This window comes from Ursus americanus, chromosome 1 (assembly GCF_024610735.1).
Source record: "Ursus americanus isolate L20-20 chromosome 1, mUrsAme1.1.p, whole genome shotgun sequence".
Lineage (NCBI taxonomy): Eukaryota > Metazoa > Chordata > Mammalia > Carnivora > Ursidae > Ursus > Ursus americanus.
Window position 1 is genome coordinate 93,743,274 of NC_142127.1, and position 14,921 is coordinate 93,758,194.

At 45.8% G+C, this 14,921-nt stretch overlaps 1 protein-coding gene across 3 annotated transcripts in view; it reads right to left on the bottom strand.

The window, feature by feature from the left end:
* Positions 1–104: 104 nt before the first annotated feature.
* Positions 105–14,921, bottom strand: part of SERPINE2 (serpin family E member 2) — a 60,569-nt gene continuing 45,752 nt past the window's right edge. For all 3 annotated transcript variants that reach the window (XM_045775305.2, XM_087863920.1, XM_045775303.2), the window contains exons 5-9: positions 8,459–8,657; positions 6,675–6,775; positions 4,474–4,560; positions 2,122–2,205; positions 105–878 (exon numbers count right to left, since the gene is read on the bottom strand). In XM_045775305.2, coding sequence (XP_045631261.1) covers positions 841–878; positions 2,122–2,205; positions 4,474–4,560; positions 6,675–6,775; positions 8,459–8,657 — 509 coding nt within the window. In that variant the 3' untranslated portion in view covers positions 105–840. The remainder of the gene's footprint in view (positions 879–2,121; positions 2,206–4,473; positions 4,561–6,674; positions 6,776–8,458; positions 8,658–14,921) is intronic.

The window sequence follows — 14,921 nt, forward strand, 5'->3', positions numbered from 1 at the left end:
GCTTCTCTGCTGCGGGCCCAAGGGCAAAGGTTTCGTAGAAGAAGTTAAAGTATTTTTAAAAGGCTCTGTTTCTTTTGTTGTATTTTCAATCAGAGAGAAATGCCTTTTTTTTTTTTACTACTCATAACACTTTATTTTTTACTTTGTACAAAATACAAAAATGCAAATCCAAAGAGTACAGACCAGTAGTGACAGGCACACTGCACAACAGCAAACCTTGTCTAGCAAGACATTCATTTTTTAGACTTTATTTTAGTGAATACATGCATTATAGAAAACAACGACAACAACAAAAATACCCAAAGAGGCTAGAGATCTCACTATTTCTACCCCCGAAATAATGCTTACTATCAAGACTTTGGATGGGACCAAAACAAAAGAATTAAAAAGGCCAATAATATTTTTTTCATAAAAAAGTAAAAGCTACCATAAAATGGGTTGTTGCATTTTTTTTTTAAATTTTTAAAAATTTTTTCCCCGTCACACTGATTCAATTTCTTCTGAAATGCCACACGTGTAAACAAAACAAAACAAAACTCCTGAACTGGACAGTAAATACTCAAGAGGGTTAGCTCAGTAGTTTAAAGGATTTTTTAGACATTTTGAAGCCTTTCTATTCATTTGTCAGTACAGTGTTCCAGCTGTCCTGCCCCCTTTTCCCTTTAATATATATCCCAGAACAGAAATGCTTGCATCATTGAGTCTCTGTTCCTAAGAACTAGTTTTGAAAAAGAAGGTAATGTACAAAAATATTTAACAGAACTATGAAAGATGTAGGAAAGGAGTCTTGTTTTCATCGCAAAGGAGCCTTTGCTTTGCATGGTTTCTCTTGTACACTCTTCAAGGTTTGTATATCTGCCCCATGAATAAGACAGCACCTACAGAATTAGAAGGAAACAAAGCATAACTCTAAAAACCAGTTCTTAAAATAAGACAGAAGGCGTATTTAAGGGATAGTCCCTAGGCTGCGATTAACCTGTGATCAAGCAGAGCTGTCCGTTAGAAGTTTCTGTAGTGATGGAAACGGTCTATCTTTTCATTGTCCAATATGGTAGCCACTAGTCGCATGTGGCCATTGAGCCCTTGAAACATGGCTAGTCTAAGAAACTGAATTTTAAATTATATTTCATTTTAATTATTAAAACTTAAGTTAGATAGCCATGTGTGGCTTGAGACTCCCGTATTGGACTTTGGTGCAGGAGCACACGAATTATGACATTAAAGATGCAATGAGACAAAAGGATAAGAACTAGCTTGTGTTATTGATTAAAAAACAGAGTAGATGCTGAAATATATGAGTTTCTACTCTGGACCAACGTGAGGCCAACCTCTCCACAAAGACAATCTTTTTTTTTTTTTTTTTAACTGAATCCAGCAATACATTTTATTTTTTTTTATGTTTTTGGTTTATTATTATTATTATTATGTTATGTTAGTCTCCCTGCAGTACATCATTAGTTTTTGATGTAAAGTCCCATGATTCATTGTCTGCATATAACACCCAGTGCTCCATGCAATACGCGCCCTCCTTACTACCCATCCCCCGGCTAACCCATCCCCCCAGCCCCCGTCCCCTCTGAAACCCTCAGTTTGTTTCCCGGAGTCTAAGGACAATCTTACTTATTCTTCATAACTGTACTAAGAGGTAAGAACTAGTGTTCTTCACATTTTAAAGATGAAGTTAAAGGGCAGAGCAACTTTGAACCCATGACTTAGGGAGCCAAGATCTATCAAATTAACAATTCTCAGGCCGTTAACAATAGAGGGGGCTTACAGAGCTTGAGGACGTGCAGTTTCTTATAAAATTTAACTACTGCACTTACAAAAATGTGGACAAAAAATCAGTAGCTGTCAAAATTCCCCAAAAGGGCTGCAGAGCTCTCCATATGTTAAAAACCAACAGACCTAAGATCAGTGTTCAGAAGATTCCATCACACTCTAAACACAGCCAGCCGTGGTTGTCTTACCTCTTCGAGGTGGGCGGTGCTATTATTCAAAGTGTTTGCAATTGTTGACCCAAGGGAGACGAATTAAGAGAAGCGAGGCTGGGTTTAACCATGACTCCATATACCTCTCTGAATTCTAATGGTTAGCGGACAACAGAAGGGAAGAGCGGCTTACCTGTAGGATTATGTCGGATGAAAAACAGGAAAGGTCTGTCTACTATAAACCACGGAGGTGACGACCTTGCAATTAGGATCGCAGCTACAGGAAGAAAAAGAAAATGTGTTGTACTCGCAGTGTGAGGCCAGCAGGGATCTTCGATGCTGGAGTTGGAGGACACAGTGCCCGTCCCATAGGCTGGCCAGGTGAAACGAGACCCACTGGTCACCACTTACCGAACCCCTACCATCGGCCAGGCCCTTTGCACTCAGTGTCTCCTTCAGTCTACACGGGTACCAGCTTCTCTAATAAATATACTCACTCCATAGGGTTTTTATGAGGATTAAAAGACATAAACCATATTATAAGCTCTGAGAACAGTGTCTGTCACTTAAACACCTAATGCGTATTCACTGTTATTAGCTGTTTTTTATTCACACCATCTGCTTGCTGAGGAAGGCCCCCTGGTCCTTTTAGCCTCGCCAAATCCCTCCTGGAATATTAAGGCCCAGCTTAGTTTTCAATCATTTTGTCTGTGCCTTTTCCTCTGGTAGGTCCCCTCTGCGTGGTAACGGAGACCTCTCATCTGGGACCCACTGCCCCATGGGGCTGTTCAACCTAGCTGGTGTAGACGCTGGACTCAGAAAGCAAACTTCCTTAGCCCGTAGTCCTAGACACGCTCGCTCCGCCAGGGCTTACCCGTGGCGGCTTCGATTTCAGAAGCTTGTGACAGGGACCTGCAGGACGGTAGGTGCTGGGGATAAAACTGCACCAGTCTTTCCTCGATGGCCCAGGGCTCTTCCTCAAACCCCAGGAAGCACTAATGACTGGGCTTGATGTCACGAAGGAATCATCTGCAGCTACGTTGGGGCAAAGCACTCAACCCAGGGTTATTGAAAAGCAGTCAAGGGTTAGCAGGTCTTCTGGACTGAACCGTACCCCCTCAAAATCCCTACGCTGAAGCCCTGACCCCCAAGGTATTTAAGTCTGAATGAGGTTGCGAAGGCCGGGCCCTGATCCAATAGGACTGGTGTCCTTAAGAGAAGGAGACATGAGGGATGTGGGTGCACACGGCAAAGGCCACGTGAGGGCACAGGGAGAAAGCAGCCCTTGATCTTGGCTGTCCAGCCTCCAGAGCTGTTGGACATGAACTTCTGCTGCCTAAGCCCCCTGTCTGTGGCCCATTGCTGGAGCAGCCCTGGTGACTGAGCCAGCAGGGCCGGCTTCCTGGGCGTGTGGCCTGGCAGTCCCACTCACGGGAACCCCCCACTCGGTTCAGTGCTCTGCTGCTGCTGACTTCAGATTCTTAATAAGTGTCAACAAGGGCTGCATCTCTACATTTAGCACAGGGGCCCTGCAAATTACGGAGCCAGTCCCAACAGTTACACTAATTGGCAAAATTGGTCAAAAACTGGCAAAATTCAGCTCTCACTCATAATTACCTAGAAGAGACAAAAGGCATCTGAAAAATTCTAAGTACTCATATTCTAGGTCTTTGTTTTTCTGATGCTATTTTAAAGGATTACAAATTCAATGTTTATTCTAGAAAGGCAATAAAGCGTCGGTTTGGAGCATAAATGGTACCTTTTAATGACCGGAAATATGTGACCCAGTTACAAGCAGAGCTGGGATATGCCCTTTATGAGTCCAGGGCTGGGCCAGATCTACCCACCCAATCTCAGATGGGTAATTAGGGGGTATGAAAACCAACCTAAGATTGTTCTCTTTTCTCCTTCATTATGTAAACCACGAGGAGAAAGCAGACATGGATGTTCTAGTTATCGAAGAAGGCGGCACAGCGGTCCTGCCCTAATTCAACAGTCACCTGCTCCTTCTTCGTCCCAGCTAGACCTGACTGCCCAGTTCCAATCCTATACTTGCTGTTCTTTTAGGTTTCAATATGAAGATTGGGCTTTTCTGCCGATAAGAATTCAGAATATGCTTTAACCTTCCTGGGGCAGGAATCAGCAAACCCCTGCCCTGGGGCCGAGTCTGAGGGGTCAGGTCCTGTTTTTATAAATAAAGGTTTATTGGAACACAGCCACGCCCCTTGGCTCCTATCAGCTACTGGGAGTTGAGAAGCTGGGGGTGGAGACGGGACGGCCCACGAAGCAGAAAATACAGACTACCGAGCTCTTTACAGAAAGAGCTTGCCAACTCTTGTCCTGGAGGAATGTCTCGCCCTGAGGGGCTTTCTTTAATGACACAGACTCTGAGTCCTGAGCAGGCAGGTCCTCACTAAATTCACTCCTGTCACCTGAGGGGCAACCTACAGTGCCCGGGGGCGGGGGGGGGGGGGGACCAGGTTCACTACATAATTGCTAAGTGGCAGGGAGAGCGACAGTCCGGCTCTCCTGACCCAGTTCTTACTTGTTGCTGCTGAAGCTTTGGTTCCATCTTCGCTGACTTCAATCTTTGCTTTCTGCAAGATGTGAGAAACGTGCAGGTTTTCTGACCCTGTTTCCAGAAAATAAAACAAACACAGCATTTATGTGATACGTAGGCCATCCGTTCAGCTGGGGAAGTAACTTCAAACCCATGGCAAATTCCAGTTCTTAAAAGGCAGCAGGAGAAGTGACCTCTTAGTCTGGTGATTGAAGGCTGTAGGGTGACGGTCACCTGCCGTGAATTTCCGTCTCTGCTAAGTGAACTGCGATATCACTTCTGAGGAGGGATTCCCCGACCCTGAATGTGTTAGTCCGTCTATCAATTCAACCCTGGTCACTCAGCATTGAATAAAAGAATAAAAAGGGCAGAGCTTTAAAAAGGATGTCCAGTTGTCCAGAAGCAGCAAGGCAATATTATTTGTAAATGACAAAATGTCAGATCCAGAAAGGATCTCAGCTGGCATTTACAGATGGAGAAACTGAGGCCCAGAGGATGAAGAAATCTGCCCTCAGATCAGAGGGCTGGTGAGTGGCAAAGTGCTAGCTTTTCACAACAAAATCCACTTGTCTCGCGGCCATACTCGTGAGAAGAGTGTTGAGCATAAGAAGGGTTTAGAACCAGACTCAGAATGGCAATTGTGCATCTGGAACCTTCTAGTGAATTCACTTTCCTTCTCAGCAAAGCCTTATCACTCCAGCAATACCCACTGGCCACAGCTTTCGAGGACAATGCAAACACAAACTAATGCTAGCCTTGATGGGACATAGGTCTGGAAGCAAAGGGAAAAAGTGCTTTCTGCGTCACCTGGTTTTCAACCATCTGCACAGATGCTGGGTGCTAATATGACCAACGGAGAATGAGAGGGATGTCTGCGGGGCGCCAAGTCACCGGCAGGTTAAACATAAGATCTCGGGAGAATTGCAGGGACCTGGTCCTCCCTCCGAGCACCTGTGACCTCCCCCCCACACACTGTTGCCATGGCGTAGAAGGTGGGCCACAGAAGAGAACCTTGGAGGGGAACATGCAGGCTGAAACAATGCTAACGTCACTGGGCTGAGGAATCCTGCTAAAATGATTCTGAATCAGTAGGTCTGGGTGAGACCCAAGATTGTGCCCTTCAAACAAGCTCCCCGGTGATGCTCAGGCTGCTGGACCAGAAGCGAGTTTGGTCAGCCGAGGATGAAAGAGCATTAGAATATCGCTACAGCTGCGAGTTCACCAGGGATGTCGTGTGCAGCCCTAGGACGGGCACACAGGTGCTCACCTGCAGGCCATCGAGGTCAGTAATGAACTTCAAGGGGAAAAACACAAAAGGGGTACAAATAATGTCTAAGTCATGATTTTCTTTGGGAGGAGGTCGCTGGCTCCAAATTAAAAGGACCAAGAACTGAGTTACAGTCAATAGGAATATAATGCTAGGAAAAGGTGCCTATGTGGGCACATGAAGCGATATAATACCAGCTGCACCCTAGATGCTTTGGCGAAGAAAGGTTCCAATCAGCCCCCTCTGAATTTATACTATTTCGGATTAATGGTCATTAAATGCCAAAATACGTATCTGGTTATAGTGCAAGCCTGCTATTGCTTCACGGAAGCAGGTGTCTGAGAGTTTAAAAATGTTGATTTTTCAAACATGGGAATAGTCTGTGTTTGAAAAAGAAAGACTAATACCTAATTAAGAGCTAAACTTGTAAGTGATAAAGACGCTACATGCAGGTCTTCTCTAACTGTAGAGTCCCTTGGGCCTCACGGGAAATGTACACGGGGAAACGTAGGGATGAATGATTTCTGCTGATTTAGATGACTGAGGATGAACGGCATTCGGCGATAAATCAGATTAAATCTTGGGGAGTTTCAGGGCAACACGCTCCTAATTTTGACCTTTTCTTTCTTTCTTTTTTTAACTTTAATGATTGATTTATTTAGTTGAGAGAGAAAGAGAGAGCAGCGGGAAAAGCACAGGGGGAGAGAGAGAATCTTAAGTAGACTCCCTGCTAAGCGCAGAGCCTGATGCGGGGCTCGATCCCATGACCCTGAGATCACAACCTGAGTCGAAATCAAGAGCTGGATGCTTGACGGACTGAGCCACGCTGGTGCCCCTGATCTTTTCTTTCTGAACACATCAGAGACCCAGTTTGTAACACAGTCTTCAAGTTTAAGACTAAGTTTTAAATCGAACATACTTGTTATTTTTGCAAAATTTGCTTTTGATGGATCAAACATCTCAGTGATGCCAAGAGCTTTCAGGGGCTCCTTCAGGTCTGTTTGTGCAACGGCTGTGAACCTAGCAGGAAAGGAGAAAATAAGGGAAAATCATTATACCATAAACGATGCAAACTGATATAATCAGTGCTGGTGGGGAAGCGCTGATCAACGGATTCCTTTTTAAGTATGCTCTGAACACCAATCTAAATTGTATCTGAAATTGTAGTTCCAAGATTTAAGCAGAGAACATCTCATCTCTGGCAAAATGAGCAGCACGGCGTAGCAGCAAACAAGGGGGCCTCACCCTCACACGCTACCGGCTCCCCCATTCCAGCTCTCAGGGAGAGCGGCAGAAGCACTTCCCTCACGCTGATGGGGGGATATCTGCAACAGTGACTGGAACAGCTACAGATTTTCCCCATTTCCAGCCAAACAGCCATCAGCCTGGCTGCCGGAAGAACCATCCTTATTGGTCCTGGGGTTGGTCAAAAGAGAGGAGACACATTTCCTGCTCCTTCTCGTTGGGATTTTGAAAGCATTTTACTATGAAAATGGGAACCAACATCAGGAATTGGTGACAGTGCATTCTATTTGGTGTCACAAGAGTTTCCTGGACACTTGTGACCCATCTGGCCTTAGAGCCACACTTACTATGTAAATGTCAGCTCTTAAACCTATCTTCAGAGGATGTTTTACCAGGCTTTCTCCCGTTTGGTGGAAGAGTGACGGGGTAGGTGAGCAGATTTTCATGGCGGATGGGCTCTAATGATTATTTACCATCACAATTGTGCTTTACCTAGAATGGCGACCTATCATCTTATTCATTTATATCAAGCACCACCTACAGGAAGGCTCACTTCACAATACAAAAAAATCGTGGGAGGATTACTAATACTCATTACGAACGGACTCCTCGGATTATATTTAACTCAGTGACTGGCGAATTAAAAGCCGTTAGAACTGGAAGCTATCTTTCCCTCCCTGAGTCGTGGCTGGTTGAACGCTCTGGGCGCTGGCGGCACGATCACAGACGGGGGACGTTCACTACCTCTTTCACAGGTCTGGGTATACAGCATTCTCTGACCTGTTAGAAATTTAGGATTCGGGCAGAATTGGGGATTACTTTCCCCTTGGTTTCAAGTCATAACAGTTCAAATTTCACCAATATTACACTTTTAGGGTGTAATAAAGAACTGCCATAATAGGATACTAACGTAAGAATTCCGCCTGGACGGTTTCACGGTATTTCCTTACCACCCAGCTTTTGGACCTTGGCCTTCAAGAACTTCCAGCTAAAACTTAAGAAGACGAAAATGAAACTCCTTATCAAAACACCAGAAACACTACTAACCTTTACTGTACGGTTCTACATGTGTTTTTCAGTCTCTTGAACAAAATTACATACGTTAAAAGCCCTGAAAATGTTATTAGGGAGCTTGAGGTCTTGTGGAGACTCAGAGGCCAGGCTGCCTCCTTTCCTTCCCTCTCCATTGTCGTGATCCTGCCACACGAGAGGCACAGGAATTGGGGGGGTGGGGGGGAGCTTCTACAAAAGCAGAGCCTTGTATTCCCATCATGCAATTTCTGGAGCACGGAATCTGTCTACTGGGCGTCTCGCAGTTTGTGTGTTCTCCAGATGACCTAAACCAGGCTTTAGGATTTCGGCGGTGCCATTTCTAAGCCTCATGCTGGTATCTAACACAACTGCTACCAGGGACTGAGCACTCCCATTATTTGCTCTTCAGGGAGAGGGACCACTTACTTGGGCAAGATGACCTGCACCCTCTTGGGCACCATGGCGCTCATCCAGCTGTCTATGGTCTTGGTGCTGATGTGAGGGATGATGGCCGACAACGGGGTGGAGCTCTCGGTTGGCAAGGCGATCAGCATGCTGATGCTTTCCCCGTGGTAGGGCAGTTCAATGAAGTTGTACCATAAATCGTTGGGGGTGCTCGTAGACCCTAAAGAAATCAGAGGCAGGTTCAGTGTAACCCTGATGACTTCTAGAAGTGGCATGAGTGTTTGCAGATCACATGGGTAGCTTCAGAGGGAAGAGGGCGATTCAGTTTGAAAACTTCTCTTTTCCAAATATAGTTTCCTTAGAAGGACAAAGATACAGACAATTATTTCTTCTTTCCCTGGTAAAGAATTCTCTTTTTTCAATTTAGACATGTCCTAACAAAACGCCTTTGGGCGTCACTAGAATAACGTTAATTCTGTTGAGTAGAATTGAACTAGATCATGAGGCACTTAGAATACAGTGCTTTGCAAGAAGCTGACCCTTATCATGTGAATAAAGGAATGAATTGGAGCTGCCTGAGAGTGGGTCTTGGCTGAGCCTATGTGAGCATGTGAAGAGAAAGGAGAAAGGGATGAACAGCTCCATTGTGCAGGGCCCACGCCAACCGGTTCAACACATTTAGAATGTACAGTGCCCCACGAGGTAGCAGAGCAGTCCTATTTCACAGCCGGGAAGGCTACAGTTAGAAAGATTAAGTAACTTGCCAAGGGACACGTGGGTTACAAAGTGGAACGCTAGGACTTAGACTCAGTATGTCTAACGCCATTGATGACCTTCCTACTCTACTACGCCGACTCCCTCCTCACTCTTCCAGGAACTGTCCTTACGGCTTTTAGACACCTTCTGGTATTGGCACTTACTAATAAAAACCTGAAAACAATTTAGACCAGCACTTCTCAAAATGGCGGTTGTCAGGAGAACACACACCCTGCTTGCGGCCCAGTAGACAGATTCTGTACCCCAGTAAGTTTAGGAAGCACTGGACTGATTCTTCTTGCAGATTCGTAGTATACACCAGTCTGTAAAGGCTCTGAGATGTTCTGAAGGAAAGCTGTTGAGCTGTCCCCAGGTTTCCTAAACTCACTTGATCCTAGAACCCTCTTGTCTCCTGTCAAACATTCAAAACATTCAGCAGCTGAGCAGGACAGCTGTGTGCTGACTGCTTGGAGCTGTCACTCCAGGCGGGCTCCTGAAGGTGCCAGCTGGAAGCCCAGCTAGGGGTACGGGCCCCCCGGAGGCCACTGACTCCCTGGGCAAGAATCTTCCGTGGAACGTGCCTCGGGATCCCATGAAACCTTTACATCAGGCCCGTAATGAGAGACACATTAAAATTACCTACGTGAACGGAAAGCCAGCATTTCTAGATTGCCGGCGGATCTCTGAAATGGTTTGTTAAGCACTTCAGACTTTTCTAAGAACGCAGTGACCTTGGTGAGGCACTTAACCTCCGTGTGCCTCTTCCTATGGAGAACGGAGCTATCAGGGACATAAAAACTACGTCCCTCACAGGGTCGCTGTGCTCATTAAATGAGATAAAAATATGTAAGGCGCTTGGCCGGGCCTGGCCCAGGGCCGGTGCCCGCTGGACGCTGGCCCCTCCGCGGCCTCCCCCTTCTCTAGATGACCTAGAAGAATAACGTGTTTAAGAGAAAGAGAAAAGAGAGAGTTTCTCTCACGATTTTCACTTGTCTTTTCTCTGGGGACGACCTCTGCCAGTCACCGCGTGTGAGACGGGAACTTCAATAAGCCACTTCTCCACGGGTGGGGGTCGGGAGGGGGAGAGAGAGCGAGAGACCATGAACCTTCTTTGTCTTTGTTACGTAACGAACACTTTGAGCTATAAAATTTGGTAAAGAATAGCAACGCTATTAGAATACGTGACATGACAGGATGACATTTGAGTTTCTCCTTCAGGAAGAAAACTGTGGGCAATTCGGGGGGTGCTCAGTATATCCCGTTCCCATCCTGCCGCATTTGCCCGCGGGGCTGTTCGGTACCCCTGCGCGGCCAGGCCCGGCTCCGGCTGCCCGGGGACTGTCACTCAGGGCCGGTTCTGTCTCGGGGCGGCCGAAGAATCAGAGACGGGATTCTTCAACTTTCCTTTTACCTTGTGTAATAAAATGGTCTCAGCAGAAACTGGAAAGTCAATGGGAGAGTCAGAAAAAACAGCACTTCCTAATGAGCCCTTTAATCTTCAAAGAAAATAGGAGGCCCCGACTCTGACAGAGCTGTTCTAGAAACTGTGCGGTTTGGGAAGCAGTTAATAAATGACTGCTCCAGGGCATGAAATAAGGACCTGGAGGCATCCGTTACCCACTTCGAGAGACGTTTACTGCTCTGATAAGAAGAACTGGGGTCATGAATAATGAAAAATTACGAGCTGGGGTGTGTTTTCCAGTGGGGGAGACAGTTTCTACCTTCACCAGCGGATCCAGCCTCTACTGGATACATCTTTTTTTTTTTTTCTTTTTTAAAGATTTTATTTATTTATTTAAGAGAGAGTGAGAGAGAGACAGTGATCACGAGTGGGGTGGGGGGGTAGAAGAAGAAGCAGACTCCCCACTGAGCAGGGAGCCTAATGCGGGGCTCGATCCCAGGACCCCAGGATCATGACCTGAGCGGAAGGCAGACAATGGACTGAGCCATCCAGGCGCCCTCCACTGGACCATTAACGGATCAGGAATATGAATAACCGCGAAGCATTTCGTACCCCGTCACTCACATCCGCCCGGTGATTCATTTCTCCCTGGCCCTACTTCTGCTTCTGATCACAGGCACTGATGGCAAATGCTGGCTAGGATGCCTCTGTATACACCGCTTCCGTGCTTATCTTTGCTTGGTGGCTTGAGGAGGTAGGGGGCAAAATAACACCTCTCGTCTCCTAACCTGATCACTAAAGGATTGCTTTCCCAGCATCGTCTCACAGAGGAGAAGGGCAGAGGTTAAACACACGAGATCTGGGTTCAAATCCTGCCTCTTCTGACGCACTAGCTCTGGGTCTTGGGCAAGTGGCTTAACTCTAAGTCTTAGTTTCTTTATCTGCAAAATGGGATAACAGGGCCTGGCTTATAGGGTTGCTATGAAAACTGGACGAGGCTATCCAGGCAGCACGGTGCTCAGCACAGAGGCCTGCACACAGTAAAAACTTTCATCTACTGAAGGAAGCAGCTTTGTAAAATGCGTTTCTTCTTGAGTGCTCGGTCACTGCTCAAACAGTTGAAACGCAGCCTCCGTCCACCAAGAGAAACCACGGCTGCGGCAGTGGGCACAGCGCCAGGGCAGAATGAATCAAGCAAGGAAGGGGATCTGGAGCCTTGTGTCGGAGCAGGGAGCCTGTCTTTGTCCCAGATACCTTTCTGTTAAAATGTCCCACCCGGGCTCTCTGGGCTTTAACATCTGGGAAGTAGACGGAGTGTTCTTTTATGAGGACTGATGCTGGAATATAGAAAAATGTGAATGAAGCAGGTTCATTCATGCTGGAAAGGAGGAAGTAGATTAGAAGGGAAGAGAAATCTTTTCTCTTAGATGAATGGGGATCAACAAAACCTTTAATGAGAAGTAATAGGCAAAGAACTAAGTATTAGAAACATGGAGAAGATTTAGAACTTCCTGTAAGTGGTACTTTGGGAATGATCTATTTTCTGGAAAGCCCCCTAAAGATTCTGATTCCTTCTTTAAAAATCCTACAAGGGAGGAAGTAACTAGGCTCGCTGAAATGTTAAGAACTCTTCTTGGCCTCTAAAATCAGAGAGACTATTTTTAAATATTGACTATCGGGAAAACTTTATAGATGAAAATCCCTCCAATTATCTTCTACTACAAGTAGCTTTATGGATTTGCTGAGCTCTTGGGGGAATTTTCAGCTCTACTTCAGAAGAAATTGAAATACAGATTTGAAAACAAAAAACAGATCCACTGCCTGTAGTGGCCCATATTCCAGCCGAAATGCAAAGGGGGTCTATGGAGAGATGATGGGGAAGGAGGTGTGGTTGAAGCAACTGGGTGAGTGTAGGTGCCATCCGTTGAGCTAAGGAACATGGCGGGAGAACTAGATGGGTGAGGACAATAATATATTTCATCAGTGGAATTAAAACTTAATAGACAACCAAGTAGAGAGGTAATTCGGATAGGCTGGTAGGAGTTGGAAGCTCAGAGGAGAGTGGAAGCTGGAAATATACTATATATTCATATATCTATTTATATATACACACATATATACATATATGTTTGGCATTCTTAGCGGTCTTTTTCAAAATAAAGTCTTTGATGCCTAAACTCATAACCATAAAATCAAAAAAATTATAATAACTTTTGACTCAGCAATTCTTACCCAAGGAGAGTACCTTCATAAATTCCGACTCGGTTTCTAAAGATTTATGTATAAGAATGCTCACTGAAGTGTTTATTACAGGAAAAATGTAGTAATATGTATAATAATAATATCCATAGGATATTATAAAACATTTATGCCACGGAATATCATACAGCTGATAAAAGGATCAAGTAAATCCATATAAATTAAGTTTTCCACGATATACTATCTAATGTATAAAGCAGATTACAGAATAGATATTACAGTGTAGCCCTATGTATGCAAAAGTTTCATAGACATTTTCTATATCCATAGAAACGGTCTCAAACAATACACCTACCACTAAATAGCGGTTTTTATGCTGGGAAATGGGATTATAGGAGAACATTTACTTTCTGCTTCATTGCAATGTTTTATTTGTAAATTTTGCAATAAGCCATGAAATATACTTCTTCTAAAAAAAGAGATTTCAAAGGCTTTTTTTTTTTTTGAATAGAATTTCTATCCTCAAAGTGCTCCTACTTTGTGGGACATAATCAGAAGGGTTTTCCCCTCCTCTTTCATTTTTCACCCTCTCTTCTTAACGTTACTAAGTGAACCTTCTCAGAGATCTTGACGGCGTCTTGGTGGGGGGGTGGTCAGGAAGACAGATACATGGAATAGCACTGTTTCCACAGTGACTGAGGGGACGTGGTGAGGCCTAGGACACGTGCGACGGGGGCTGCAGGGGTCGTGTGAGTGGCCAGGGCGGCCTCTGAGCTCAGCGGCAACGGCCCATCTCTGCGCACTGGCTGGTCGTGCTGGCCAGACTGGCGACAGGCAGCACAGGGGTGACCAGCTAAGCGGTCTGTCATCATGAAAACAAGTATCTGCTGTGCTGTCTTCACAGATGCGACAAGACAAATCTGCCCTGTGTTATTTCGAGAAGCTGCTGTGCTGGCCCAGGAGGGAGACCAGGGAACGCAGGAGCCCCGTGTGCTCCATGGCATGACCCAGGAAGAGAGCGGGTTCCAATTCTCGGTGACTCAGTAAACCGTTGATAGGCACAGGGAGGAGGGCAAGAAGGACGGCGGCTGTCCACAGTGTTTACTGTGAGGGAACGAGAACAGGGGACAGAAGGGCTTTTCCTTCTGTTCTGAATTCAGTGCCTACCAGTACGGGTCCGATAGGAAGAGACAGGATCACTGGGTCACTGAAAAGGAGTTTAATGACGGGAGTACTTAGAAAGCATGGGTAGAGAACAGAGAAGCCATTCAGGATAGTACCTTAGGCTACAAACATTACCGAACGTAGGCTGGGAGGGGGGAGGAAAGCGGGTGACCCAGAGAGAAAGGGCTCTTGGCCACATCTGCTGACAGGAGTGGAGACCTTTCTTGAAGGGGTGCAGCAGCCCTGGTGACTGCAGGGAGGGCCTGGAAGTCAACGCCCCAAACCTTCTCCTCCCGCAGCCCTGTCACCTGCTAGGTCACCCCACAGCCAACTCAACGGAAGGCGAGGGAGCCCCGATGCAGCCTCCTGGGGCCTCAGAACAGGGTGGAAGAGGATGGAGAGGGGAGGGAGTGACTCAGGGAAGGGGGAGGAAGGTATCCAGCTTACTGTGGTTCTATACGGTTAGAATCTTTGACAATAAGAACGCATTTGTGCATTACCTTCTGTAACACACACGTACACTCTTAGACAAATCAGTTGTTAATGGCAAAGCTACCCGGATACGCAACTCCCTCTCTAGGAACATGCTATGTGATCCAGAAAACATGTTCCATTCCTGTAAAAACAAACATATTAATGTTTCATAGGAATGTCTACAGGATCCTTGCATTTTAATCTTTCACTGTTGACATTTATTTTTCAGCAACAGAAACATACGATCATTGAAGGCCCTTCACTTTTAGTTGTTTTATTAGAACAGAGAATTGTATAAGGATTGACCTAAAATAAAATGGCTTTGCTTCAGATGCGAGCTGGTAGCCCTGCTGGCGTTTCAATGAGGTCTTCCTGGCAACATAAGCGGGGAGGAGGGACTAGTTAACATCTGCTTTCTGCTCAGGTCATGATCCCCGGGTCCTGGGATCGAGTCCTGCATCGGGCTCCCTGCTCAGCGGGGAGCCTGCT